The sequence below is a fragment of the Colletotrichum acutatum genome (genome assembly GCF_030867785.1).
Source record: "Colletotrichum acutatum strain CBS 112980 chromosome Unknown BDZ83scaffold_66, whole genome shotgun sequence".
In the NCBI taxonomy this organism is placed as follows: Eukaryota; Fungi; Ascomycota; class Sordariomycetes; order Glomerellales; family Glomerellaceae; genus Colletotrichum; species Colletotrichum acutatum.
This window is the reverse complement of record NW_026849060.1, coordinates 105,766-131,264: the sequence shown is the minus strand read 5'-3', so window position 1 is coordinate 131,264 and position 25,499 is coordinate 105,766. Positions and strand designations below refer to the sequence as shown.

The 25,499-nt window shown below is 53.1% G+C and overlaps 8 protein-coding genes across 8 annotated transcripts; 4 read left to right on the top strand and 4 right to left on the bottom strand.

Annotated features, from left to right (window-relative positions):
* Positions 1–223: 223 nt before the first annotated feature.
* On the bottom strand, positions 224–1,090 carry BDZ83DRAFT_626481 (uncharacterized protein). Its single transcript, XM_060508564.1, has one exon. The coding sequence runs from the start codon at positions 774–776 to the stop codon at positions 381–383; it is 396 nt and encodes a 131-aa protein (XP_060363415.1). The 5' UTR covers positions 777–1,090; the 3' UTR covers positions 224–380.
* BDZ83DRAFT_581058 (zinc-binding dehydrogenase) lies at positions 797–1,960 on the top strand (the record flags this gene model as incomplete). The annotated part of the gene is made up of 2 exons (XM_060505418.1): positions 797–970; positions 1,070–1,960. The coding sequence occupies 2 exons, from the start codon at positions 797–799 to the stop codon at positions 1,958–1,960; spliced, it is 1,065 nt and encodes a 354-aa protein (XP_060363414.1).
* Positions 1,961–2,044: 84 nt separating this feature from the next.
* On the bottom strand, positions 2,045–2,818 carry BDZ83DRAFT_626479 (uncharacterized protein). The gene has a single exon (XM_060508563.1). The coding sequence runs from the start codon at positions 2,545–2,547 to the stop codon at positions 2,278–2,280; it is 270 nt and encodes an 89-aa protein (XP_060363413.1). The 5' UTR covers positions 2,548–2,818; the 3' UTR covers positions 2,045–2,277.
* A 407-nt stretch (positions 2,819–3,225) lies between these two features.
* Positions 3,226–5,216, bottom strand: BDZ83DRAFT_626478 (endonuclease/exonuclease/phosphatase family). Its single transcript, XM_060508562.1, has one exon. The coding sequence runs from the start codon at positions 4,802–4,804 to the stop codon at positions 3,260–3,262; it is 1,545 nt and encodes a 514-aa protein (XP_060363412.1). The 5' UTR covers positions 4,805–5,216; the 3' UTR covers positions 3,226–3,259.
* Positions 5,217–5,373: 157 nt separating this feature from the next.
* BDZ83DRAFT_581080 (potassium/sodium efflux P-type ATPase) lies at positions 5,374–8,802 on the bottom strand (the record flags this gene model as incomplete). The annotated part of the gene is made up of 4 exons (XM_060505421.1): positions 5,374–6,429; positions 6,484–8,167; positions 8,227–8,492; positions 8,548–8,802. The coding sequence occupies 4 exons, from the start codon at positions 8,800–8,802 to the stop codon at positions 5,374–5,376; spliced, it is 3,261 nt and encodes a 1,086-aa protein (XP_060363411.1).
* A 4,237-nt stretch (positions 8,803–13,039) lies between these two features.
* Positions 13,040–13,996, top strand: BDZ83DRAFT_581047 (family 43 glycosyl hydrolase; the record flags this gene model as incomplete). The annotated part of the gene is made up of 1 exon (XM_060505417.1): positions 13,040–13,996. One exon carries the CDS (start codon positions 13,040–13,042, stop codon positions 13,994–13,996), a length of 957 nt encoding a protein of 318 aa, XP_060363410.1.
* A 2,606-nt stretch (positions 13,997–16,602) lies between these two features.
* On the top strand, positions 16,603–20,699 carry BDZ83DRAFT_753574 (ABC transporter; the record flags this gene model as incomplete). Its single annotated transcript, XM_060514365.1, has 2 exons — positions 16,603–18,393; positions 18,444–20,699. The coding sequence occupies 2 exons, from the start codon at positions 16,603–16,605 to the stop codon at positions 20,697–20,699; spliced, it is 4,047 nt and encodes a 1,348-aa protein (XP_060363409.1).
* Positions 20,700–21,574: 875 nt separating this feature from the next.
* BDZ83DRAFT_580973 (uncharacterized protein) lies at positions 21,575–23,296 on the top strand (the record flags this gene model as incomplete). The annotated part of the gene is made up of 1 exon (XM_060505404.1): positions 21,575–23,296. The coding sequence occupies one exon, from the start codon at positions 21,575–21,577 to the stop codon at positions 23,294–23,296; it is 1,722 nt and encodes a 573-aa protein (XP_060363408.1).
* Positions 23,297–25,499: the final 2,203 nt, after the last annotated feature.

The following is a 25,499-nucleotide window of genomic DNA, read 5'->3' as shown; positions in this document are numbered from 1 at the left end:
TAGTGAGAAAAGTGAAGCTATTCGCAAGTTGTTTGTGCACCTACCGATCCTGCTGTCTCGTTCCTCACCGTCTCGTTACCAATTACTCTCCCCTCACTGTTCCACTTTGTTAGTGACAACCTAATGAGTTATTTTAGAATTAGTAAGCTAGAAGAAACAAAATCTTCTGGAAAATGGATACAAGTGGGCACAGACCCAGCCAAGTCCAGGTGGTGAGAGCTGCGGGCTTCTAAATCAGTGGACGCGGGAGAAATAACACGACGCCCGTCCAACGCATACATGATCCAATCGTTGGGTTCTCATGCCACTCTGAATGCCATTTTGGTGGGTTGGCCATCGGGGGACAGATCAAATGGCCGCCGTATGCCACTGCCAACTGGTTAAGCTGCACCCGGGGATACTGGCTTGCATCTGGCAATTGGCGTGAATGCCGAGCGGCTCCGGGGCAAAAAGCGGAATAGCGGCGGAAAGTCAATGGACACGGCCAGGGGGGTTATAGCTCCTAAGCTGGGGTGTCGACGGTTCAAAACGTTCGAGTCAGTGGAATCCAGAGCGAAAGAAGGTCGCATTGCCGGACCCGATATGACGGTATAAGTGGACATTGCGTCATGTCGACGCTCTTCGAAGCTTCGGAGCTTCGAAAACCCCACGATTGCTTTGAAATCTTTTTCTGGGATCGATGATACATAAAGACTAAGTTTGCGAAGCAAGACCCTGACATCTTTTGTTGAAGAATCTAAAAGGTTATTCGGACAATATCGCCCTAGACTGATCATCACACATACAAACACTCATCATGGCACCAACATCAACCAACGCCTGGTCCATCACCGGCATCGGCAAGGACAGCAGCAACTGGGACACCCTCGAGCTCAAGAAGGATGTGCCTCTACCACAGCTGGGCGACTACGACGTCCTCGTGCAAATCGAAGCCGTCTCTCTAAACTTCCGCGACTTGGCTATCCCCAAGGTAAGTTCACTTATGCCACTTGTGCCTGGTGCCCGAGTTACCTCTGGTCGACCGAGACACGCCGGACCACCCCCGCTAACGCCGCTCCTTTGCACCTAGGGCCTCTACCCCTTCCCCGTCAGCTTCCCCCGCGTCCCGGCCTCTGACGGCGCCGGCCGCGTCGTCTCCGTCGGCCCCAAGGTCACGCAGGTCAAGGAGGGCGACAACATCGCCACGCTCTTCAACCAGCACCACCAATCCAACCCCATCACCCCTCTCGCTGTCAAATCCGGCCTCGGCGGCGCCCTCGACGGCACCCTCCGCCAGTACGCCGTCTTCCCCGAGCACGGCGTTGTCAAATCCCCCAAGACACTCTCGTCCGTGGAGGCCGCCACGCTCCCCTGTGCGCCGCTGACGGCGTGGAACGCGCTGTACGGCCTGCAGTCCAAGGCGCTCAAGCCGGGTGACTACGTGCTGACGCAGGGTACCGGCGGCGTGAGTCTGTCGGCGATCCAGTTCGCCGTCGCGGCGGGTGCGACGGTCATCGCGACGACGTCGTCGGCGGCAAAGGGCGAGCAGCTCAAGAAGCTGGGAGCGCACCACGTCATCAACTACAAGGAGACGCCCAACTGGGGCGAGGTGGCCAAGTCGCTGACGCCCGAGAGCGTGGGCGTCGACCACATCATCGAGGTGGGCGGTCCTGGTACGGTTGCGCAGTCGCTCAAGGCGGTCAAGTTGGAGGGCGTGATATCCATCATCGGGTTCTTGTCGCACGGGGACAAGCCCGAGGGGGAGCAGCCGACGCTGCTGGACGCGCTGGCCAACATCTGCACGATTCGCGGGTTATTTGTGGGCTCGAAGCAGCAGTTTGAGGAGATGAACCAGGCGATTGACGCCAACAAGATCAAGCCTGTTGTCGATCAGAAGATTTTTGGCTTCGAGGAGGTTAAGGAGGCGTACCAGTACCAGTGGGATCAGAAGCACTTTGGCAAGGTTGTCATCAAGATTTGAGGTTGCCTCGGAGTAGAATGCGCCAGACAGCGTAGTATAATGCAGTCATGATCACCATGTTATTTAATTACTGTGGAAATGAAATGGTGAAAACTTCTTTTCATTGCTATTATAGTACGATGGTCCACCAAGGATGGTTGATGATGTTCAAGGCAATACACCACACCTGCCGTCACCATACCAAGTGCAAGCGGAAGACACTTCTTCCTAAGAACGAAGAATGTTGTAATCGCTCAATGACTGACGACCTCCCAAACCAACCCCAAAACTCCATGCCCAATATGTTTGATGATTCCATTCTCTAGCCGCCCCCGCAATCACTCCCGCTCAGAAGCGTCTTCGATGCGACGATCAATCTTTTCCGTCCCATCGCTCTTGACAGCGCGTCCCTCTGGCAGGGCGCGTCCCGCAGAATCGTACTCGCGGCGCTCGAGGTAGACTGGCTCACCCGTCTTGTAGGAAGCAGTCCGGACGGTGGTGCCCGAGGGACTCCGCTCTGTCTTGCGGGCCCAGCGCTTCTCCTCCGTCTTGCCGTTGTGGCTGATTGAGGAGGAGAAGGAGATGGAGGATGTGAAGGAGAAGGGCATCTTGGTTGTTTTTTTAACTTTGGTTGTCGATCCTCTCGGTGAGCTCTGTATGTCTGGTTGTGGTTTCTTTCTTCTTTTCAAAGTTGATGTGTGGTGGATGGGAAGAATTACAGGAAATGGTTACCAGCTGCCAAGGTTCAACAAGAGGTGATTATGTAGGTATCATGTACTTTACCCTACCAGCCTACTAGCAAGTGCACCTTCCTGACACCGAAATCTGGAAACAATGTCAAACGTCAAAATGCTTGCCGTACATGTCTGGTCAGTGGCCTGATGTCGACCACTTTGGGCACTTACATCATTGCTCCGCACAAACCATACCGACGTCATCACAATGCATCCCACCTTGCTTAGTCAGTATGCATAAATACTACAGTGCACAATTCAACTGATGGGTTTATCCAATGTACTTTACTAAGCATTGCATATTTCAATACTACAGCAAACTCTCCATTGATTGACCAATGAGGGAGGGAGTGCACAGAGTTGACAGCAATTGTTGGGCTCTCATCTGTACGCGCCTATCATGTTACACAGGCCATGAGAGAAATGTTTCCATAATACTTAGTAGAGGAAGGCACATTGCGATATGAGGAGAGACGGGCGATGAACAAGTAACCAGGACATTGATGGTCAACGGACTAAGGTAGTAAGATATCATAAAATTCATCAAGTAGACTTGATTCGAAGAGATCATATTCACGGCACATTGTCATGTATGCAACTGACTCTTCACCTTGAACCTCGTCACAACAGCAGCATGATCCGAAGTCCACTCATTGCCCCCGTGCCCCGGCTCCGGCGCCGGTTCCCCCACCACAACCTCCTCCGAGCCGAGAACCTCCAACTTCCCGCCCCGGAAATACACAAAATCAATCCTATCCATCGGCTCCGGCCTTCCCTCATTCTCCAAGAAGATGGGCGACCACGTAACCCCCGGCCTCGCCCCCGGGTCCGGCCACACAACCCGATACGAATCAACCAACCCGGCATCCGTCGGCGCAACAGACGTAGGCCACGGCATGTCCCCTTGACCGCAATGCATCCCACTCGTGGCACCAACCCAATCCAGATGCGAAGGCGCGTTGAAGTCACCCACCAACACTACCGGCACCGCCTCCGCCTTCGCCAACTGCCCCGCCATGGCTCGGACAACAGACTCGATTTGCGGCGTCCTCTTGGACTCCGTCTCCCGCGCCAGCACCTCCTCTACCGTCATGTTGTTGAAGCAGAAATCGTAGGGTCCGTACGGGTCATATCCCAGATGCACATTCCACAACACAACCTCTTCCTCGACATCCAGCACGACCCTCACGGACGCAGCATACGTCCCGCCCTCGTGTGCAGCAGCGTCCTTGAGCGGATACTTGCTCAGGAACCCAACATCGCCGCCCTGCCACGAATACCACCCCAACGCATCCCCCAGCCGCGCAGCATGGCCTCCCGTGCTCTCCTGCACAGCGACGACATCCACGCCGCTCGAGGACAGGAACCGCACCTGTTTAGCGTGGTAATCGGAGACCTGCGTCCCGCCGTGCCACAGGTTGAACGACATGATGGACACCTCATCCACGAGCGGTGTGCCGACGGAGCGGACGGGGATCTTGGCGTCCAACCGCGCAGATGATCCATTCGCCGCCGCCGTTGCTGCGATGACCACTTCGATCGTGACTTGAGCCGGCCCCGCGACGTCAGGCGTGCCGGATAGGACGCCCGCCTCCGATACCTGGACCCATTCGCTCCCCTCGACTCTACGAAAGCTCACGGCCGCGCTCCCGCCACCGCTCCTCAACCCATCAACCCGCGCCTCGTACCCGTCTCCGATACGCGCGTTCCTCAGCGTAATCTCATGAACAAGAAATCCGATTGGCTCAGAAGCATACGGCACCCTCACGTCCACTGGCGCCGCAAGCCACGCATACCCGTCTCTGGCAAGGAAGTAGGCGCGGTAGTCTCCAGGGATCAATCCGCCGTTCTCAATCTCGAGCGTCCCGTTTGATTCGGGCGCATACCCCCAGACCAGCGACGGCTCTACAAACGTCTGGTTATCGGGTCCGCCGCCGGAGGCGCGGTAGATGCCGATCCAATTCTTCGCGTCGGCGTCTGATGTGGAGTAGGAGAACGTGAAGACTGGGTCGTCGGGCAGGAAAGCTAGGCTACCGGTTTGGCGGGTCGTTGGGATGGCGAGCGCTGGTGTTGGAGATTGCGCTACGAGGAGCGCGGAGAGAATACGTGAAATCGACGCTGTGAAGCGCATCTTGGCAGATTCTCAGACGGATGGTTCGAAAAGAACAATTCCATTGTCCTCAGTTAATGTGAAATCCGGCAGAATGCGTCACCTTTATTCAGTAAGTAGGTAATAGCTTGAACGTACATCAAAGCCAATCCTGTAAGTCAGTCAGTGATGTAAAAGTTGTCAGCTTCAGCGGGGCAACCAATCCTTTCGTCGCACTGTACCACGGTAAGTAGTTACCTACTTGGTTTGCACACGGAAGGATTTCGACCCTCGGGAATCCAGTATCCTTGGCATGGCACTGAGGCCAAATGCAGGGCTGATCTGCGTAAGGAACGGAAATAGTCTCGCCCGGTCAGTCTCGGGTTTGGTAATGCTAACAGGGGCTTAAATCGGTGCCTGGTGACTTGCAGCAGCAGACTGAGACAAATTTCCCACGAGGTGCAAAGACAGTTTTGTAAATGATTTGATTCGTTACTAACATAGGTATTACCACGGTATCATCATCTACAACATGCGTACTGGTCTCACTCACCCGCTCCAAGGTACGCACTCACTTTTTTCCATGAGCTGACAATTTAATTATCTCTCGCTTACTTCTTCTCCAACTCCGCCCTCTCCTTCTCCACGTCAATATCAACATCGCCAACTTCGGTATGGTGATCATCATCGCTGGAGCCGAGGTACTCCCCGAAGACTCTCTGTTCAATGTCCATATCTTTCCAAGCGACACCGAGCTTCTTGCTGTTGCGGATCCTAAAGAAGACGCGCTTGCCCCATTTCCAGGATTCGACACCGGCAAAGAAAAGTCCTGCGGCAATGAACACAATGCCCCATTCCCAACTAATGCCCTTGTGCTTGAACACGACCGTGTTGATGACGGGGATATAAAGCAGAGGAAACAGGGTGACGAAACCGATAATAATGGCCCAGAAAAGGAACCTATTCCGCCAAATATCAATCATCCACTGAGTAAAATACTTCTTGGATCCCGGTTGCATGCGGAAGAATGACCGGCGCATGTCAACCATCTCCCAGGCCAGGAACAAGGCAAACCATGTAAGGCAAGCAAAAGTTGTAGCACGGGCGCGGAAGACTGTGTCGCAAGAGTCATTGTAGCTCTCGTTGCAGCTCTCTCCAAGATCACCAGTCCCGAAACCGTAGACAACCAGAGAGAAGCTTGAGAGGCAAAGGGCGGTAATCCAGAGACCGTAGAATACCATGTCGACAAGGAACTCCATGGTGAAAATGCCCGTCTTGAGAGACTGAGGAGGACGACGCATGATGTCTGGGACGGCACGCTCGAAGCCAAGTCCCATATCAGGCATACCAGATGTTGCCATGATGATCCAGACAATTTCAACCGGAGCAAGCGGGAAGACCGACAACCCACGTGCATCCTTGAAAGTGAGACCAACCAGCAATGTTCCAGCTTGGGCAATGTTCTCAGCAAGGACGTGCAGCACGAATTTTTGAATGTTGTCAAAGATACGACGGCCCTCTTCGATAGCGGCGACGATGGAAGCGAAATTGTCGTCAGTCAGGACGATATCGGATGCATCCTTGGCCACGTCTGAACCCGATTGGCCCATAGCAATGCCAACATCGGCACGGCGGAGGGACGGAGAGTCATTCACGCCGTCACCCGTCTATCCCAAATTAGAGTTCAATTATACAAATGTCGGAAGGGGATAATGTTTTACCATGGCACAGAATTTCTTGCGGCGGTGAAGAGCCTCAATCATTCGAACTTTGGTGCTGGGGGCGCATCTCGCAATGACGAGCGGCAAAACGGGAAGCTTGTCAACCTCATCATCACTCAAGGCATCGAACGACGAAGCCGTCATGACCATGGCATCTGCAACGTTCCTTGCGACACGCTCCATGCGAGTGGGCAAGATGCCAACCTCAATGGCAATAGCCTTTGCCGTCTCAGGGTGATCACCGGTGAGCATGTGGACCGAGATTCCGGCCTCGTGGCACTGTCGAACAGCAGGAGCGGACTCAGGACGCGGAGGATCGTAGAGTCCCACGAGACCACGGAAGACCAGGTCGCATTCAACCGAAGCACGCTCAACCTCATCACCCTTGCTTGGTGTGCCCTCATAAGGCTTGCTCGCAAGTGCGAGGACGCGCAACCCAAGTCCCGCCAAAGCCTCCATGTTGCGAAGTATCTCCTCTCGGAACTCGGTAGTGATGTCGACCAATTCGCCGTCGTCTTTGGGGGCGTACGTTGTGCAGATCTGAATCACTCTTTCGACGGCACCCTTGGTATAGGCGAAATACTCGTTCGTGGCGTTGTGCTTCATGATGACGGACATACGCTTCACATCAGAGTCGAATGGAAGCTCGGCAATCTCGCTCCACTCGGGCGTGTCACTTCCACTGACAAACTTAAGGCGATTCATGTCGAACCGGGAAGCAAAGACCTGGATGGCAATTTCGGTGGGATCGCCGCGGGCATGCCACTGATCATCTTTCTTGTTGATAGTGGCGAGATTGGCCAACGACGCCACATAAAGGAACGCAGAGAGAGCCGACTTGCTGTTTTGCAACAGCTGGTCGGCTTTCATGATGGTACCACAAGCATCACCTCCCTTTTTGAAGTTGAGGTGTCTAGGAGACCGCTCGTCGTAGCGAACATCACCAGTGGTGGGGTCCATTGGCGACGATGTGTTTTCGACGGTGTACGTTCCCATGGCAGGCAACCAAGCACCACGGGCCAGCATTTTGCCCTGCGTCAGGGTGCCGGTCTTGTCGGAGCAAATGTCCGTAACTGCACCAAGAGCCTCGAGGGACTTGAGGTTGCGCACAATGACATTACGCTTGACCATGCGCTTGGTTCCAGCCGCCATAGTGATGGTGAGCACGACAACGAGACTGGCCGGGATCATGGATAGACCCGTGGCAACTGCGTAGATGATGACCTCCTGGCTAGCCTCGAATTTGTTGGCGCCGAGAACAATAATGGCACAAACGATGGCAATGCCGAACAAGAGCATGGCGAGCTTGGAGAGTTTCTGTTGCAAGGGGGTGCCAACATTGACACCAAGGAAACGTCCAATGGCATCCGTCAAAGTCAGGGTGTAGGCCTCGAGGTATCGGTGAGGCTTCGCCTTGCCGTTGGGCTTGCGCTTAACCTCGCGGACCTTGGAATCCTTCTTGCGGAGGGCAGAGGCAATGGCTCCGATTTCAGTGTACACGCCTGTTGCGAAGACAATGCCTTTGGCGCGACCCTTTGTGACATTGGACGAACTGTATGCGACGTTGAGGCGGTCTCCGGGGCCGGTGTTATCGGGGAAAGTGGCGTCTTCGTTCTTTCGCACGGGGAGGGATTCGCCAGTCAACAGAGCCTCGTCGGTCTCGAAGTTGACCGCCTCGATCAGCCTGTAGCATCATCAGTTGCTCTGCTTGGTCTTCACGTTGCTGTTGATGGCATAGGATACCTAACGTCTGCGGGGATCGTGTCTCCCGTCTTAATTTCAACGAGATCACCAGGGACGATTTCGCCCGAGGGCACAACCATGGATTCGCCGTCACGAACGATGTTGGCGGTGGGAGAACTAAGAGAACGGAGGGAATCCATTGTCTTCTCGGCGGAATACTCCTGGAAGAAACCAACGATGACGTTGAGCAAGATAACGAAAGTAATGACACCGCCCTCGATGTACGAGCCAATGCCGAAACTAACGGCCATGGCAAGGATCAGGACCTAGGCACGGGTCAGCAAAGGGCGGATTTGGAGTGAAGATGGGAGAGGAGCTCACCATGGTCATGGCATTGGCAATCTGAGCGATGATGATCTTGATGGGCTGAACGCCCTCGGCTTCGCCCAAGTCATTGTGACCGAATTCGTCGAGACGGGACTTTGCGTCTTGGGCTGAGAGGCCATTGAGGGTGTTGGCACGAAGCTCCTCGGCCAGCTGCTGGTATGACAAGGCATGAGCCGGGTGAGAGAGCGGTTTGTTGGATTGACCCGAGACATGATTCTCATCGGGCTTTGCGGCCTTTGGATTCCCCATGCCAGGCAAAGGGAAACAGAGTGCGGGAGCTCAAATAGGTGATGTGGGTGGGAGATTAGAGTTGATGCAAGAGAGAATGAAACTCTTGCCAGTGAGAGTGACAGAAAGATGAGAGGGGTTGGCAAGGGGGTTTTGAGATGGGACGGGTCGGACAAACTGGCAATGACGTGTAGTCTTGTTAACACAATGGATCAGTGTGAAAGATGTTCTTGAAGTCGGACAAGGTGCGATACAGCGTCAGGCAGATATCTGGATGGTGTAGCGAATTCAGCAAGGACTGGTCAAAGTAGCAACACAGAGGCAGGTTGTCAATTGAGGTGTCATTGGATGGCTTGCAGCGTTCGTTGTTGGAGGGAAAGAGACATCAAGAGGCAAAGACAGGTTGGGGGGCATCGGTCTGCCTTTTGAGGGCCAGAAGGGAAGGCGAAAGGCGGCATCGCCAAGAACAATTGGAATTGATTGATTGCGGCAACGGCAAGAACGGTACGTTCGGTACCTCAGTTGGTGACTTCCAATGGTACCCGTGTCGTGGCAGTTGAGAAACAATGGAACAAGGAAAGACTGAAGAGGGGCAGAGGTACGCGGACAGACCATGGATGAAAGGCAGGCACTGAAAGGTACCTTCCATTGGATAGGCATTCGTACACTAATACTGGAAACGCCGAGATGGTGACGGTGACAGGATTTTTTTCTGCAAAGATTTTCTTACTGGTGCAGAAGTTGGCGAGTGTATCCATCCACCAAGCATTAGAACATGCTTGGCCTTCTTGGCCGACCTTGGCGGAGGCGGGCCCTCGTGCTGTGTGCAGCATTATCTGGGGATACACCGGCTTTTTGTGGTCGTGTATTCTCTGGCAGGGAATGTCATTGTCGCACGCTTTCAGATAGGTACGTGGGAAAGTGTACGATTGAAACGATTACGTCAGATGCCAAGTCCGCTCGAATTTGTAGGGAAAGCACGGCGGGAACTTGGGGCCATTGAGCCTGTGTGGGGTATCAAATAGGCAGGTGCTGGTGACGGTGCGAAGGGAGGAAAGAAACAGAAACACGCTGAACAGGAGCGGAGGCGGGCGGGCGGCCGTTGGGAGGGGCAGGTGCGACCCCCGGGGAAGAAGGCACGGAAAGCAACGACTGTGGGAGGAGGGGGGCCGCCTTCCCTCCGTGCCTCCTTGAATCTTCTCCCTGTCCAGTCGTGGTTGGGGCGCAGCCGGCGATGACGCCGATGGCGCCGATGGTGCCTCTTGGAAAACCCTCCAACAGGTCTGGGCAGCATCGGTCTACAGACTAAAAGTTGCGGATACTCACGGTTCTGGAAGCCTTCTATTCCATGCAAGTGGTTCGCTTTGGAATCATAATTCAAACGGTCTCCTCCCCTGTATACCACCGAGGTCGTGTCCGCGGCGGATATTCCATACTATCAACGTCCATCAGCATACCCAGAATTCCTCCACAGTTCCACAGTCTGGGGCTCTCGGGAGTCTTGGCTACCAGGACATGTGTGCCAGCCACCGATTCTAAGTGGACATTGCCGCCCAGCCAAGTTTGCTTCATCAATCCATCCAGCCATCTTCTTCCGCGGTCGCACAACATCAGCATGGACCCTCCTCGTCGCACAAAAGTATCTGCCTAGGCTACCTTACTAAGGTTCCTCACCGTACAGGCAACGTATAAACCATCATTACGGCACACCCGAGACACCACAAAATCACCCTTATCGTAACGTTGGGGACAGCCAAGATTCCTCCAAGCCAACCCCGAGAGTTTCACAGACAGACCGCCCATCCTCCACCAGCTAATGAGCCCGAGTCATTCCGACTTGGCGACCCAGACCTGCTGCACCACCCCAGTCAAAGCTAGGAAATGCGGTAGTGACTGAAGACCTTCACAGCCTCAGTGATGCACGACATAAGACTGCCGTTTCTTCCAGTTTCCCAACCAAGTATCAAGCTCGTGTGATCACCTTCTGCGTCCAGTGATGCCCGACGGATGCACCCCCGCGTTCGGATATGTGGATCCGTCTTCCAAAGTTATTGGCACGGTCCCTCCGTGGCCCGCTCCGGAAATATCGTTGAAACCGAGCTGCCTGCCATTAAACATTAGTCCTCAGTACCTCAGGTAGCAATAAGTCTCTCAACTGGTCAAACTACTCACTAAGGTGAAATGCCTAGTAGGCAATCTCAACCCCAATGAAATCTTGGGATCCTCCCCCGCAACGGCTCCCCAAAGGCGAATCACAGAAACCACAAGGTAAGAAAGGATCTGAGTCTCTCAGCGAATTGGTATCATCGACGCAACGTTTCCAGCGTCAGCATCGAGACATACCCGCCATGCCAAGTTCCCACCCCTGCTCTTTATGCTGTAAATAGGTACTTGATTCAAATCCACCTTCGACGGTGACTCTCGTGACGAAGCGTTACTGGCAAGAGTGCTGCTCGTATCGGAAGCGTTGATGAGTGACTGCTTCAGGATCCTGGTCAGAAGAGATAGAAGTTGAAGCGTTCCGCCCATCATCCACATCCTTCAAATTCGACACTCTGAAAATTGTTCGGGTTGAAGGATATTCGTTGTCTGAAAATATGGATAACTCCACGCGATAAATTGAATAGCTTCTCAGTTCGTCAATTATGTTGATGCAGGGGACTAGAGTGTGCATTACACGTCCAGGATCAGTGGAAGACTCCATCGTTCCAATCCTTCGGTCTCTATCTGTTTCGAGCTTACTATCACTTTGTTAATGGTGGAGTTGGCGATAGTAAAGGCTATCTTCTGACATCTCCACCGAACACGATCTTGCTGAAATAATCTAGTTCGTGTCAGTTTCACCTCAAGTCACTGGGAGGAATATATGGGCTTCGTGCAGATTCTTGAGTCACCAGAAGTGCGGGAGAACCAAGAACGTATGTTAACGGTCTGCTACATGACTTATTTGTGGAGTCATGTAGGCATATGTTCAACAGCGCCGTAGAGATTCAATCATTCAAGATCCAGGATTAAACGGAGTTGACCTCTTTCTCTGTGCTCGTACTATACAGATGACTACTTCAGCTTGGTACTACTATGCTTTGGAATTTTTCAAGCAATGTTGTGAATCTTACAAGAAAGAGGTGATTCTTTGACCGCACGTGATAGCGTCACAACATTGAAGATGACGGGTTGGCACACAATCCCATTTGCCTGCTCTCATGAGACAGCGGTGTTTTATCTCAGGGTGCGCGCATTCTGTGATGTTGCTCATTGGGTCATTTTGATGCTGCTTTCTTTGCGTAGGTCAAGCATACTGATGCCTACTTTCCTATTATTCTCTCTTACACATGGTACATCCGTTTAGACTTACAGATATTCTTCAAAATACAAGATTGTTTGAGTCTTCTTAATCGATCGAATATATAAGTGAATACCTAATGGAGGGAAATGTTCGATCACGTGTATGAGCAGTGAGTCTTATTGCGAATCTGCGATTCCAGCATATCCTCCAGCCAGCACGATAATGTGACATCGTTGACTCCTCTTGCACGCGATCAGCGCTGGGGTTTACAGATATGAGCTGCAACATATCGGCATGCAGTGGACCTTCAAATGAACATCTACGCAGGGAGGGTTTCGATTAGACAGGCGCGTAAGGACGACGAACGGTTTTGAGTTCAGCACGTGAATTCATAAACATTTGCGACAGGAACGCGGCTTGCTTCGTATTATCAGCCGCCGCCCCACGCGTTGGTTTTCTTCTTCTTGGAGTAAGACCCTCAAGTACACCAAGAACAATCACGGGACCAAAGTCTCCGCGGGGGTTGGAGATTATTCCGTGGTGCGCTTGGAGTCCAATGGATGGGGCTCCTTGGCAACGTGAGAACACACGGAAAATAAGAAGTTGACTAAATCCACGTATCTTGCCAACTACCGGCAGACACCCATGCTCTAGTCTATAAGAGAGCCAATGGGAAATTTTCCACGTAGTTTGCACCTATCAAAGCTCCGTCTGCCGGACCCAGGGCTGAAGGTAGCATGCCTAGGCAGGGCAGAGAGACAGCCCAGGTAGCCAAGATGACCTCGTTTGGGCTCTACGAATTAAAAGATAAATAAGGCCCAGCTGCGGCTTGAACTCGTCTCTGTTGAAAGTAGGAACCTACAAAGTCGGCCTCTTCTAACTTTGGAGATTCGTCTTGGCAACCGGAGTTCCACCAGACCTCTCAAGCAACTGCACGAACTAAGAGAATCGACAGCAGCTTCGCAACTCACAATGGCGCCAACATGGAAGGGTCTGCTCGGTGGCCTCCTAGCCGTCCTATCAGCCATCCCGAACGTCTCCGCAGCGTACCCGAATCCGGGTGCCGTCTCCGGCAGCGTCAACGTCCACGACCCGTCCGTCCTCAAGACGTCAAGCGGCACATACCTCATGGCCCACACGGGAACCAACATCGCTCTCAAGACGTCTACCGACCGCACCGTATGGCGTGATGCCGGTGCCGCCTTCCCCAACGGCGCCTCGTGGACAACCGCCTACACGGGCGGAGACACCAACCTCTGGGCCCCAGACATCTCCTACCGCAACGGGCAGTACTACATGTACTACTCAGCGTCCACTTTCGGCTCCCAAAAGTCCGCCATCTTCCTCGCCACGAGCTCCACCGGCGCCTCCGGCTCGTGGACGAACCAGGGTCTCGTTATTGAATCCTCGAGCTCCGTCGACTACAACGCCATCGACCCCAACCTCATCGTCGACGCCAGCGGCAACTGGTGGCTATCCTTTGGCTCCTTCTGGACAGGCATCAAGATGATCTCCATCAACCCCAGCACTGGCAAGCGCTCCGGCACGAACCTCGTCTCCCTCGCCCGCCGCACCGTCAACGATGGCGCCATCGAGGCGCCCTTTATCACGCGCCGCGGGAGTTACTACTACCTGTGGGTGTCGTTCGACTTCTGCTGCAAGGGCGCCTCGAGCACCTACCGCACCATGGTCGGTCGGTCTACCAGCGTGACAGGCCCTTTCACTGATCGCAATGGAGTGAGCATGTTGAACGGCGGTGGTACTGAGGTGATGGCTACTCACGGCTCCATCTATGGTCCCGGTCACCCTTCTGTGTTTACGGACGCTGATGCCGATGTGTTTGTGTACCATTACTACAACAGTGCCAATGCTGCACTGTTGGGCATCAACCTTATTCGGTGGGAGTCGGACTGGCCCGTTATCTATTGATTGATCCTCTCTTTTCACAGTGGAAGCTCCTCCAACCGAGAATCTCTTGTTGCTAAATCAGTACACTTATTCTTACCCGTGCTCCTCTGGGGTCTTTATGTTTTCTCAGAGTGATGCTTGAATTATATAAGTTTCCCATATCTAGTGGCCCCGATCTGCAGTTCTTGGTTGAGCTAATCTTCGAAGAGTCCCTGTGAACTTGGCCTCTGGACAATGTTATGACTTGTAGACAACTCGTCAGTACGCGATTCAAACGAAGCTAGCCAAAGCAACACTCAACTCGAGTAACAGTAGCGGTAGCAAACTATATGTCTGTCACAGGGTTTCCATGGGTGGCTCATCGAAGTTAGTACTGTGGAGTATTTGACCAAATATTGGAAACAACAGCTCGGTATCTTGAATAACATTACATTAACCTCATCCTTGTCACGGATTATGGTCCACAGACATGGGCATATGCAGCACATCGAAAGTGGCTCGAACAACCTAAAGTATCTAGAACGAAGAAAGAAGAGCAGTCTATATACCAAGGGGATATACGATCTAGGTGAGACAGCACTTAGCAGAGCGATTTACGAGTGCAGATATTATTCTTGTTCTGTGACCATCCTTGACAGCTCAGATGGAAAGCTCGCCTCCAGGAAACTCATAACCGCGAAAACGATGATCCTTCAAGAAAACCAAGGGATTTTCGTCTCGAAGACCTCTAATTCAATCACCCAGCTAAAGTCCCTTAGCTGTATTGTTAATATGCTTTCAAAATTCATTTCGAGCGAATAGTATTCTCCAAAATTTGATCTCATTGTTGAACATACAGCAATAAACACCAGTCATCGGATATAGGTGAAGATTATGTCTCTTACCATATCAGAGCGTGAAACTCTCAGAGACACATGAACACAAAGATGTCTATTGCCTCATAAATCACACATAAGCAGTGTTTTTGAGAAGGCGGGCTATGTAATAAGATTTGGGAACCAATCGGGACTGCGATTTGCGGCCTTAAGGCTGACAAGCATGTGACATCGTGGCGCCCCAAAACTACCTCTATGATGACGACCCCCATGTCCCCAAATTGACACTAAACTCATTTCGAGATGGCAATGCAATGCTACAAGGAAAATTCTTTGTCGAAGGCAGTGATTTAACCCCCACAATGCCAGTAATATTCTTACACTTCACCGTAAGGGAAGCGCACCCGAATAGGCCACTTGAAATGCCGTTTGCGTTATCTGGATGCATGGCGTAAGCATCAACAACAGGGGGTTGGTATTATGTGTGAGATTAGGAGCTTAAGAGTTCAGAGGTACAGAGGGCGAGAGGATGCCTGCTACGACTCAACGAGGTGATATGTACCGGTATTGGATCCATCCGTACGGATACTCTTACTCGCCTCGCCCGTCATCCATGCTAGCGTCATTGCCTTCCGCTCCCAACATCAAATGTCGCTAAACGCTCAAGTACGAAGACTACTAACCAATGACCAATTTTTTTTGCTCCAGCTCGACAGGTCGTTCCTGCGCCCACTTGGCGCATCCAGGCGATTGGCAAGTCAATACGAAGGACCTGTTACAAGTCGCTTTGAAGCCTTGCGATTGCCAATATCGCATACCAGCAAGCTTTGACATATGGGCGACCAGAGCCAGCCAGTACCGACCTTGTTTCTTCACCAACATCGAGTTACCTTAGTCAAGGACGTAGTGAGGTACTCTTCATGTCAGAGCCTACAGACCATCACACTAATTCATTTGACAAACAACTTCAAATCTCCCAAGCCTTAAAAAGACAAGCACGAAATCAGGACAGAACAGATGTCTGCTTGCGTACTCGTACAGACAGTTTTTGTACACAACTGTCAGTCTGCCCACTTGGGAAGCGGTGGGGGAGGGAAATGTGGGAGGGTTGTGGGGGAAGTTTAGTGAAAACGTGCAGCTGCAGTAACACACATCCTGGGCTCGCTTGCGTGAGTATCCGCCCTCGCTTCGCCGGCCAAGGTCGCTTAGCCAGAATGTCAAGGAGAGAACGCTCAAGCTACGCTACGAAGGGGGGCATGGGCACGGCTGCATGGGTGTTGTCCTGCACGCGCGATCCTTGGACCCCTCGGCTTGAGGTTGCATGCCACTCCTGCGGATGTATGCACTTGACCCAACGTCCACTGAACCGCTCGTCTAGGAAAAAGTTCATGTCATCCTCTCTATTTCCTTCGTGGCGTCTGTCATCCTCTACCCATCCGATGGCGTTTCTTCTTCGTTTACCCTTTGTCTCGTTCGACTTCCAACCCGAAGCCGTCTCTCTCTACTCCGTACGCCTCGCGGCTTGATTTGTAGGTCCTGCTAGGCAATCTAATCCCTCTAATATCAGCCACATAGATTTTTGGAGGAAAAGACGTTGGAGCGTCTCTGCACGGTTCACCGCTGTCGACTTGGTTGCGTCCTTAAGAGTGAGACTCTAGCAAGGCCCAAAAGATCTATCATCAGCTTGTCGCAGTGACACAAATCTGATCAGAAGCGGTCTTCCGCTTCCGCAGCCAGTGTCAGCCGGCATGCGCTCGCGGTGACCGTATTTCGGGCATCGTCTTACTCGTCGCGGTTGAGTCGCCAACAATCATGTCTTCGACATCAAATCCGACATCCAACGACGACGGAGCAATCGTGCTTCAAATGGACAACTTTGACCGCCAAAGCTCCATCGAGAAATCGGCCCCTGCACATGTCCCGGAGCAACCTGACGCGGCGCGCTTCTCGCTCTCTGGCGCCGGTCATATCTCCCTCGACGACGTCGAAGCAGTTGATGTCCAGATTCGCAATTTAGCTGTCACCGTCGACACCTCGCCTTCGTGGTGGGACCCTGCAACCTACCCCGAGCTGGCAAAGTCAAAATTCAACCCTGACCCAAGCTCAAAAAATCTGATTTACCACGTTAACGCTTGCCTGCAACCGGGCACACTGACAGCCATCATTGGCGGTAGCGGTTCCGGGAAGACAACGCTACTAAATACGCTATCGGAACGCATGATCAGTGCGCGACTTGCCCAGAGCGGACATATCACCTTCAATGGCAATGAGGGCGTTCACAATGCGCGGCACGCCTATGTCATGCAAAAGGATATTCTTCTGCCCTCGCTGACTGTGCGCGAGACGCTGCAATACTCCGCCGACCTGAGGTTGCCGCCTCCGACGACTGCCGAAGAGCGCGCTCGCATCGTGGAGGAGGTTATTCTTGAACTCGGTCTCAAGGAATGTTCCAACACAAGGATAGGAGATAGACAGCACCGGGGATGTTCTGGGGGCGAGAAGCGGAGAGTCAGCATTGGAGTCCAATTGCTAGCCAACCCGTCGGTTCTCTTTCTCGATGAGCCGACGACTGGCTTAGATGCGACGAGTGCTTTCCAACTGATGCGCACGCTGAAGAAGCTGGCCACCAAGGGGCGAAACATTATCACCACTATCCATCAACCTCGGTCGGAAATTTGGGATCTCTTCGACAACCTCATCATTCTCACCAAGGGAAGTCCGGTTTTCTCGGGCCCTGCAAAGAACTGCGTGCCATTCTTCGAGGGTCTGGGTTTCAAGCTGCCCCCTTTTGTGAACCCTGCGGAATTCGTCATCGACATCGCTGCCATCGATAATCGCACGCCCGAACTAGAGCAGGAGACAACAGAACGGGTCAGTCAGCTGAAGCAAGCATGGATTCACGAAAGCAAAACAATTTTTGCGCCAACAGACAAGGCGATTGAGAGCACATCGAGTGGGAAAAGTCCGACCTCCAAGACCAACAAACACGCATCATACACCCGACAACTACGAGTTCTAACCAACAGAACGTTCAAAGTCACATACCGTGATCCGATGGGAATGCTGGCATCAACGACAGAAGCGATCCTCATGGCCCTTGTAACGGGTTACATCTTCTACAACCTACCTAGAGACCTCTCGGGCATCCGCTCCCGCCAAGGCGCCCTGTACACTGCTGCAGGCCTTCAGGGATACTTGACTCTCATGTTCGAGGTCTACCGACTCACCGTCGACATCCCAACCTACGATCGCGAGCACAGCGAGTCGTGCGTTGACGCGATCCCATTCCTGTTCTCTCGTCGCTTAGCTCGACTGTTCACCGAAGATCTGCCCGTGCCGTTCCTGTTCTCCATCATCTTCTACTTCATGGGCGGTTTTGAACGAGATGCCAGCCAGTTCTTTATCTTCTTCGCCATCACGGTGCTGAATCACTATATTTCTGTCACTTGCGCAATCACATGTGTCACGGCGTCGAGGAACTTTCCCGGGGCGAGTCTGATTGCCAACATGGTGTTTACGCTGCAAAGCATGGCTTGCGGCATGTTCATCCAAGCGAACTCGATTCCGGTGTATGTGCGATGGCTCAAATGGATCACATACTCGGTAGGTCCAAACAAAAGAGCTTACGGCATGACCATGCTAACGTTGCCCAGTTCTACACTTTTGGCGCCTATTGTGGTAACGAGTTTGAGGGTTCGTTTTACGACTGCCCGGTTGATGGCGGGGCCTCGAACCCAGAATGCGTGCAGTACACTGGACGATTCATTATGGAGTCTCTCGGGTTTCCGCAGAATTGGATATGGAGGCCCATTGTCGTGCTTGTTGCGTTTATCATCTTCTTCTGCATCTTATCGGCCATCGGACTCCAGTACATTAAGCAAGAGATGACTATTGCTCGTGCTAGAGTCTCAGACACTGATTTATCAGCCGGCAAGGAGAAGATGAAGACGCATTCCATCTCCGAGATTCGCACCATTGACGTAGGGCTGGATGACTTTGCTCTAGCCTTGGACAAGAGGGCAGCTTCGGGCAAGAAGCTTCCAACCAAGACGATCCTCAATCCAGTGAGCACAACGTTCGAGGCAGGAAAACTCAACGTCATTATGGGCCCCTCGGGAAGTGGCAAGACGTCTCTTCTCAATGCCATGTCTTTGCGACTTCCCAGCAGCCTCAGTACGCGCTATAGGCTGTCGGGAAAGCTCACCTTCAACAACGCACAACCTTCCAACTCGGTCATTCGCTCGGTGTGTTCGTATGTATGCCAGGATGACGACGCCCTCCTGCCGTCCCTCACGGTACGAGAGACGCTCCGGTTCTCTGCGGGGCTACGTCTACCAGCCCACATGAGCAGCGACGAGAAATCCAAGCGTGCAGAGGAGATTTTGCTGAAAATGGGTCTCAAGGACTGCGCGGACAACCTCGTTGGCAACGAGCTCGTCAAGGGCATATCGGGAGGCGAAAAGCGACGAGTCACCATTGCCGTACAGCTACTCAGCGACCCGCTCGTGCTACTACTGGACGAGCCGACGAGCGGGCTGGACGCCTTCACGGCTAGCTCCATCATGGAGGTCCTGCAAGGTCTCGCCAACGAGGGCCGTACGCTGATCCTGACGATTCATCAGGCGCGATCTGACTTGTTCAAGCACTTTGGAAACGTTTTACTGCTGGCCCGTGGAGGTTCGCCCGCGTATGCCGGATCGGCGACGGAGATGCTACCCTATTTTCAGCGTCAGGGGTTCACCTGTCCTGCTCACACCAACCCGGCCGACTTTGCGCTGGACCTCGTCACGATCAATCTCCAACAAGAGACAAGAGAGGCCGAGAGCAGGGAAATGGTTGAGGCTCTGATCAGCGCATGGCAAAGACATGCAAGGATGCCTGTAGTCAAGACAACGGGAGAGCTACCCAGCATCAACGAGAGCCAGGAACATGAAGCAATCACCCGCTCCTCAACTGGGCCGACCAACGTTGGACACTCTCGAAAAGCCTTGGCTTTCAACAAGGCGAATCTCGCAACTCCAGCCGAGCTAGGCGCTCTCGTCCGCAAACGCGCCACCTTCTTCGTAGCCTTCCCCCTCCTCGTCCACCGCGGCCTCATCAACTTCCGCCGCCAACCGCCGCTCCTACTTGCGCGCATCATGCAGGTCGTGGGCCTAGGCATCGTCCTCGCCCTCTTCTTCGCGCCGCTCAAGAACGACTACTACTCTGTGCAAAACCGCATGGGCTTCGTGCAGGAGATTGGCGCCTTTTACTTTGTGGGCATGCTGCAAAACGTGGCCGTCTACCCCGCCGAGCGCGACGTGTTTTACCGCGAGGACGACGACGGGGTGTACAGCGTCGAGGCGTTCCTGGCGGCGTACTCTGTGCTCGAGTTCCCCTTTGAGGTCATCAGCTGCCTCATCTTTGGCGTGCTCGCAGATCTAGCGGTAGGATTCCCGCGGACGGTGACGATGTACTTCGTCTGCGTATTTTCGTGCTTTGGCGTCGTCTCGTGCGGCGAGTCGGTGGGTATCATGTTCAACACGCTCTTCAACCACACGGGGTTCGCCGTGAACCTCACGTCGGTGATTTTGTCAGTTGCCAACACGATGGCGGGTGTTCTCTCCATCGATATGCCAGAGCTGTTCAAGATCTTCAACTACCTGTCGCCGATCAGATACGGGACGCGGGCTCTGGCGCCGTATAGCCTGAGGTCGGTCACGTTCACGTGCGACGACGGGCAGAGGCTGCCGGATGGACGATGTCCAGTGGAGACGGGCGAGGACGTGCTCGAATTGTACAAGTTCAACGTGGATCCGAACGTCAACATCGCGGCATTGGCTGGGTGTGTGATCGTGTATCGGCTGGTTGCGTGGGCTCTGTTGAGAGCTGCGCGGACGCGAATGGAGGGGCTGAAGAAGGGGAAATGAACGTTTTGCATAGATACCACCAGTCTTTACGTCTACAATGATTGATTTGCTGAAGAACGTTACCTTCGGCTAGGCGATGCCGTTGCTATACCCTTATCCGCAATGCCATACAGTTTGGTGAGGTTCGATCCAGCCTTTGGTGAGGTTCGATCCAGCATTCGAGTCCCACATAACAACCCAATTCGAATGATAAAGCTCCGATACAGGGGGCCGCAACGAATAGAAGCTATCCTGAATTCAGCCAAACAGCCGAGCAGAGCTTGACCTCCAGCTTTATCGAATAGCCGAGGAGAAGCTGCAAGGAAGGCGATCCCACTGCCCGGTCAGCAACATCCCGGCCGGGTGGTGTGTGAAGCCAGCCGATTGAAGCCGCCGAGGTCCCAATCCGGAAGCTGCACAACGCTTTTGAGCCCCGCATGAGGAGTTGAAGATTCGAAGACTTGGAGATGGGTGGGCAGGAATCCCGATATCGTTATCAACCCAAGGTCAGGTATCCGCACCGTCATGCCGTCCATCGTCAGTTGCGATAACGGCGCCGAAGGATCGGAGTTCGAGGAGCTTTTTGAGCGCCCTTTCGGATGAAACGGCGGGGAAATCGGGGGAGACCAGCGATTGACACGCTGTGCATTCATTCGTCTCATTTGTCATACTCATGGGGTAGCACACCACCGATGGACCCCGTCGCGTCTTCTTCCATGACTTCACCTCTTCATTCTCAACCTCACTCTCATCTTCACTTTCAATTCTCACTCCCTCACATCGACTCCTCACACCCCCCGCATCCAAAGTTCTGCACATAAGCGAGCAGCAAAGAGGATTGGCACATCACACAGCATTGTCTCAATTGAGTGTTCACACTGCCCTTGATAGTCGCCATGTCGGAGAAGCTCCCCCTCGCGCACCCGGCGCCCGAGCTCACAGCTCCGGAACCACGCCGCCGCCGAACCGCATGGTGGTCTCTCATCCCCGCTGCCCTCCTCCTCGCCTACCTTCACAAGCCGTCCGCCTCGGTCGTCCCGTTCCTCGGCCACCACCGCAACGCTTCCCCCGCCGCCAACGCATGCCGCCAGGTCGACCCTCTCTTCCCAACTCAGAACTCGTCTGGCCTCACTCAGCTGGACTCATACCTCGACAGCCCCAAATTCCGCAACGAGACCGTCGCCCGTCTCTCGGGTGCCGTCCAGATTCCCACCGAGTCCTTTGACAACTACGGCCCTGTCGGCGCCGACGACCGCTGGGACAAGCTTCTCCCCTTCTCCGCCTATCTCGCAAAGACCTTCCCCAAGGTCCACGACACGCTCCGTCTCGAGCGTGTAAACACCCACGGCCTGCTCTACACATGGAAGGGCTCCGATGACAGCCTCAAGCCCACCGTCCTCATGGCCCACCAGGACACCGTCCCCGTAGCGCCCACCACCATCGACAGCTGGACGCACCCGCCCTGGAGCGGTGCCTACGACGGGACCTACGTCTGGGGCCGCGGCGCCATGGACTGCAAGAATTCCCTCATTGGCATCCTCGAGTCCGTCGAGCTGCTGATTGACGCCGGCTTCTCCCCCAAACGCACCGTAGTCCTGTCCTTTGGCTTCGATGAGGAGGTTTCCGGCGAGCGCGGCGCGGGACACCTCGCACCGTTCCTGCTGGAGCGCTACGGCAAGGACGGCGCCGCCATCATCGTCGACGAGGGATCCGGTTTCGACTCTCAATGGGGCCAGACGTTTGCCATCCCCGGCACGGCCGAGAAGGGCTACATTGACGTCGAGGTCATTGTCCGCACCCCCGGCGGTCACAGCTCCATCCCGCCCGAGCACACCGGCATCGGCATCCTCTCCGAGCTCATCACGCACATCGAGGCGAACCTCTACGCCCCCGAGCTCATCTCTGGAAACCCGTACCTCGAGAAGCTCCAATGTGGCGCTTCGTACGCGCCAGATTTCCCCGATAACCTGCGCAGACTGCTCCGCAGCAAGCAGATGTGCAAGAAGAAGACGGACCGTCTAGCAAAGGAGGCCGCCAAGGCCGGGCCGCAGGTCAAGTACCTCTTTACCACCTCCGTGGCGACCGACATCATCGAGGGCGGCGTCAAGATCAACGCCCTCCCGGAGCGCGTCCGTGCCGTCGTCAATCACCGCGTCAACGTCGGCGACAAGACGTCCAGCGTGCAGGAGAAGCTTGCCGCCATCGTACGCCCCGTCGCGGAGAAGTATAACCTCACCCTCCACGCTTTCGACGACGAGGCCGAGACGCCGTCGAGCATCACGCTCAAGGGCAACGATAAAGTGCTCGAGCCCGCGCCCGTGACACCGACGTCGGTGGAGGGCGTTACGCCGTATGGAATCCTGTCAGGCACCACACGTGCCCTGTACGGTGAGGAGATTGTTGTCTCGCCGGGTATCATGACGGGCAACACGGATACGCGGTACTACTGGGACCTCACCCAGCATATCTTCCGCTTCCTTCCTGGATATGACCCCGAGAGCGATGAGTGGGCGGGTGTTCATACCGTTGATGAGAAGACGAGCGTCAAGGGTCACGTTAACCTCGTCAAGTGGTACACCATCTTTTTGAGAAACATTGACGAGGCCGATTTTGCTTAACTTTGTTACACGATTCTTTCTCGGGTGGAAGGAACGGCAAAGGTGAATCTGGCATGAAATTCGCAGCCACAATAGTCACGAGAATTGCAGTTGTTGAAAGATGTATGAAGAATATGAAATTGTCAATAACATCACAGTATGCCTCACGTGCTGGACTCGTGGCATTTCCTTCACCGTGACGCAATGAATCGTCAATTATGAATAGATGATCACAGGCCCATCGAGTATTCGAGAGAGGGTGCGTTTGATGGGGCGGTGAGAGATCCTAATAGGCACCAGGAGTGCACTTATTCCCCCAAGGAAGCACCGTCCGTTGTAGACGACGGCCGAACGGTATAATTGTGCCTTTAACACTCTATCCTTAGAGTGCCTAGATGGGCAGCCTTGAGTGGCAAGCAGTACCAAAGTGACGCCATAGCGGGCAGCTTCCCTTTTTGAACATTTCATCTACTAGTAATTTTGGTAACGGAGCCATGCAACTTTGGGATCCATCTATCCTCATGACACTCACTCCCTAATACCTACTACTTCCTACCTACCTCACCTATCTATCTGGGTCTCGAGATCGAGAGGTCGCGAGTTCGAGCCAACTTCTGTGTTCAGATTTTTTCTCCATCTCTTGCTTATATTCAATATTTCCATATACCTGTATCAATTGCTTGGAACGAGTCGGAGCCTTGAGACAGATACTCTTGACACTCGTTCGCCTAATGAAGATTTGTGTACAGCCTCGACCCCTATATACCGACGAGAAAATAACACCGCTATTAATGGTCCCGTAACTTCTGCACAAACCATGACTCATGAAATGTCTGACATGATTAATTGCGTGAAGTCCATTTCAATGCTCGTGATGGGACTCGGGCCATATACTCAATACAATATCAAGACGCAAGACTCATTCTGGCATGGACTAACCCTAAGTTATTTCGCTATCCAGATTGCCTACTCCGTCCTCAGTCCATATCCACTTGCATTATGCATACAGAAAGTACAAATACCACAGCAGAAACTGTGTACACGTATCTTGATCTACAAGGCACATAGTTCTGTTTGGGGCAGCTGAATACTCGTTCATAAGCCTCTCGATTGACCTTCAATTTCATTTCATAGTCAAATATCTCATCGTCCTCCTGTGTGTGAGTGTCTTTCATACAAGTCAAATCACGTCGTAATTCCGGGACTGAACACACGACTAGATTTACTCACACACACGATGCATACCCAGATTGCACCCTAGAAGACATATCTCTGCAAAATGATCCCGAGCTCTCTACGATTCGAGGTGACGATTGTTTCTTGCATACATGTTCATGATCTCGAAACCCAGCCAAATCCTGCTCGCGTACCTTAGCGTTTCTCGCTCCCTTGGCTCATCAGAAAGTGAGTTGAAGCTATTCGCAGAGAAGACTGATGAATTCTCTAGAATCTCGACAGATTCCTGTCTGACTACAGGTTGGATAGTATTCTCAGAGACATCTCCAAAACAAGGTCTCTATCAATCTGGTGTTCATTTCATGCGTTGGGGTGCGTGATGTCATAATCGGCGAAATGACCAAGACGGAGTGCAATTTACATTTGGGGGGACAAAATGTGACTAGAACATTTAGCAAGACGTCAAACGCCAGTCCATTGTTCATCGCGTTGAGAGATCTCTCTCTATAGTGCTGCTTTTCACGTCGGGCTCTTCGGGCCTCTATCCCCAGGGGGTTTTGTACAAACTCACAATAACATTACCTAGGATATTGGCGTCTACATCAAGAGAAAAGACATCAATTTGACCTCTATCAAATGAGCAGATTTACAATCCAGGATGGATGGTACGTCGAATATAGGCAGTATGGATAATCATGAAGATAGGATGCTGCAGTAGTACCCGACTACTCTCGGGCTGTTGATTTCATGCCATGTAGTGGAAGCGACATATCAATCACATAACCCCGGCTCCTTTGACACACTTTGGGCCAACACAGAACGGCAACTGATCTGATAGTTGGGTAAGGCTTCCCACCTTTGCTAAATGAATAGCAGTCAGAGTCTGGGCATAGCCGCATAGCCTGAGGAAGGAGAATTTGTTGAGACGCTGTCCCGAACCACGATATAATCAAAAAAAAAAAAAAAAAAACATTCAAGACAATAAAGCATTGCCCGACGGTGTATTCTTTGATCGAAGACAAAAAAACGCGCCGAGCTCATACTTTGG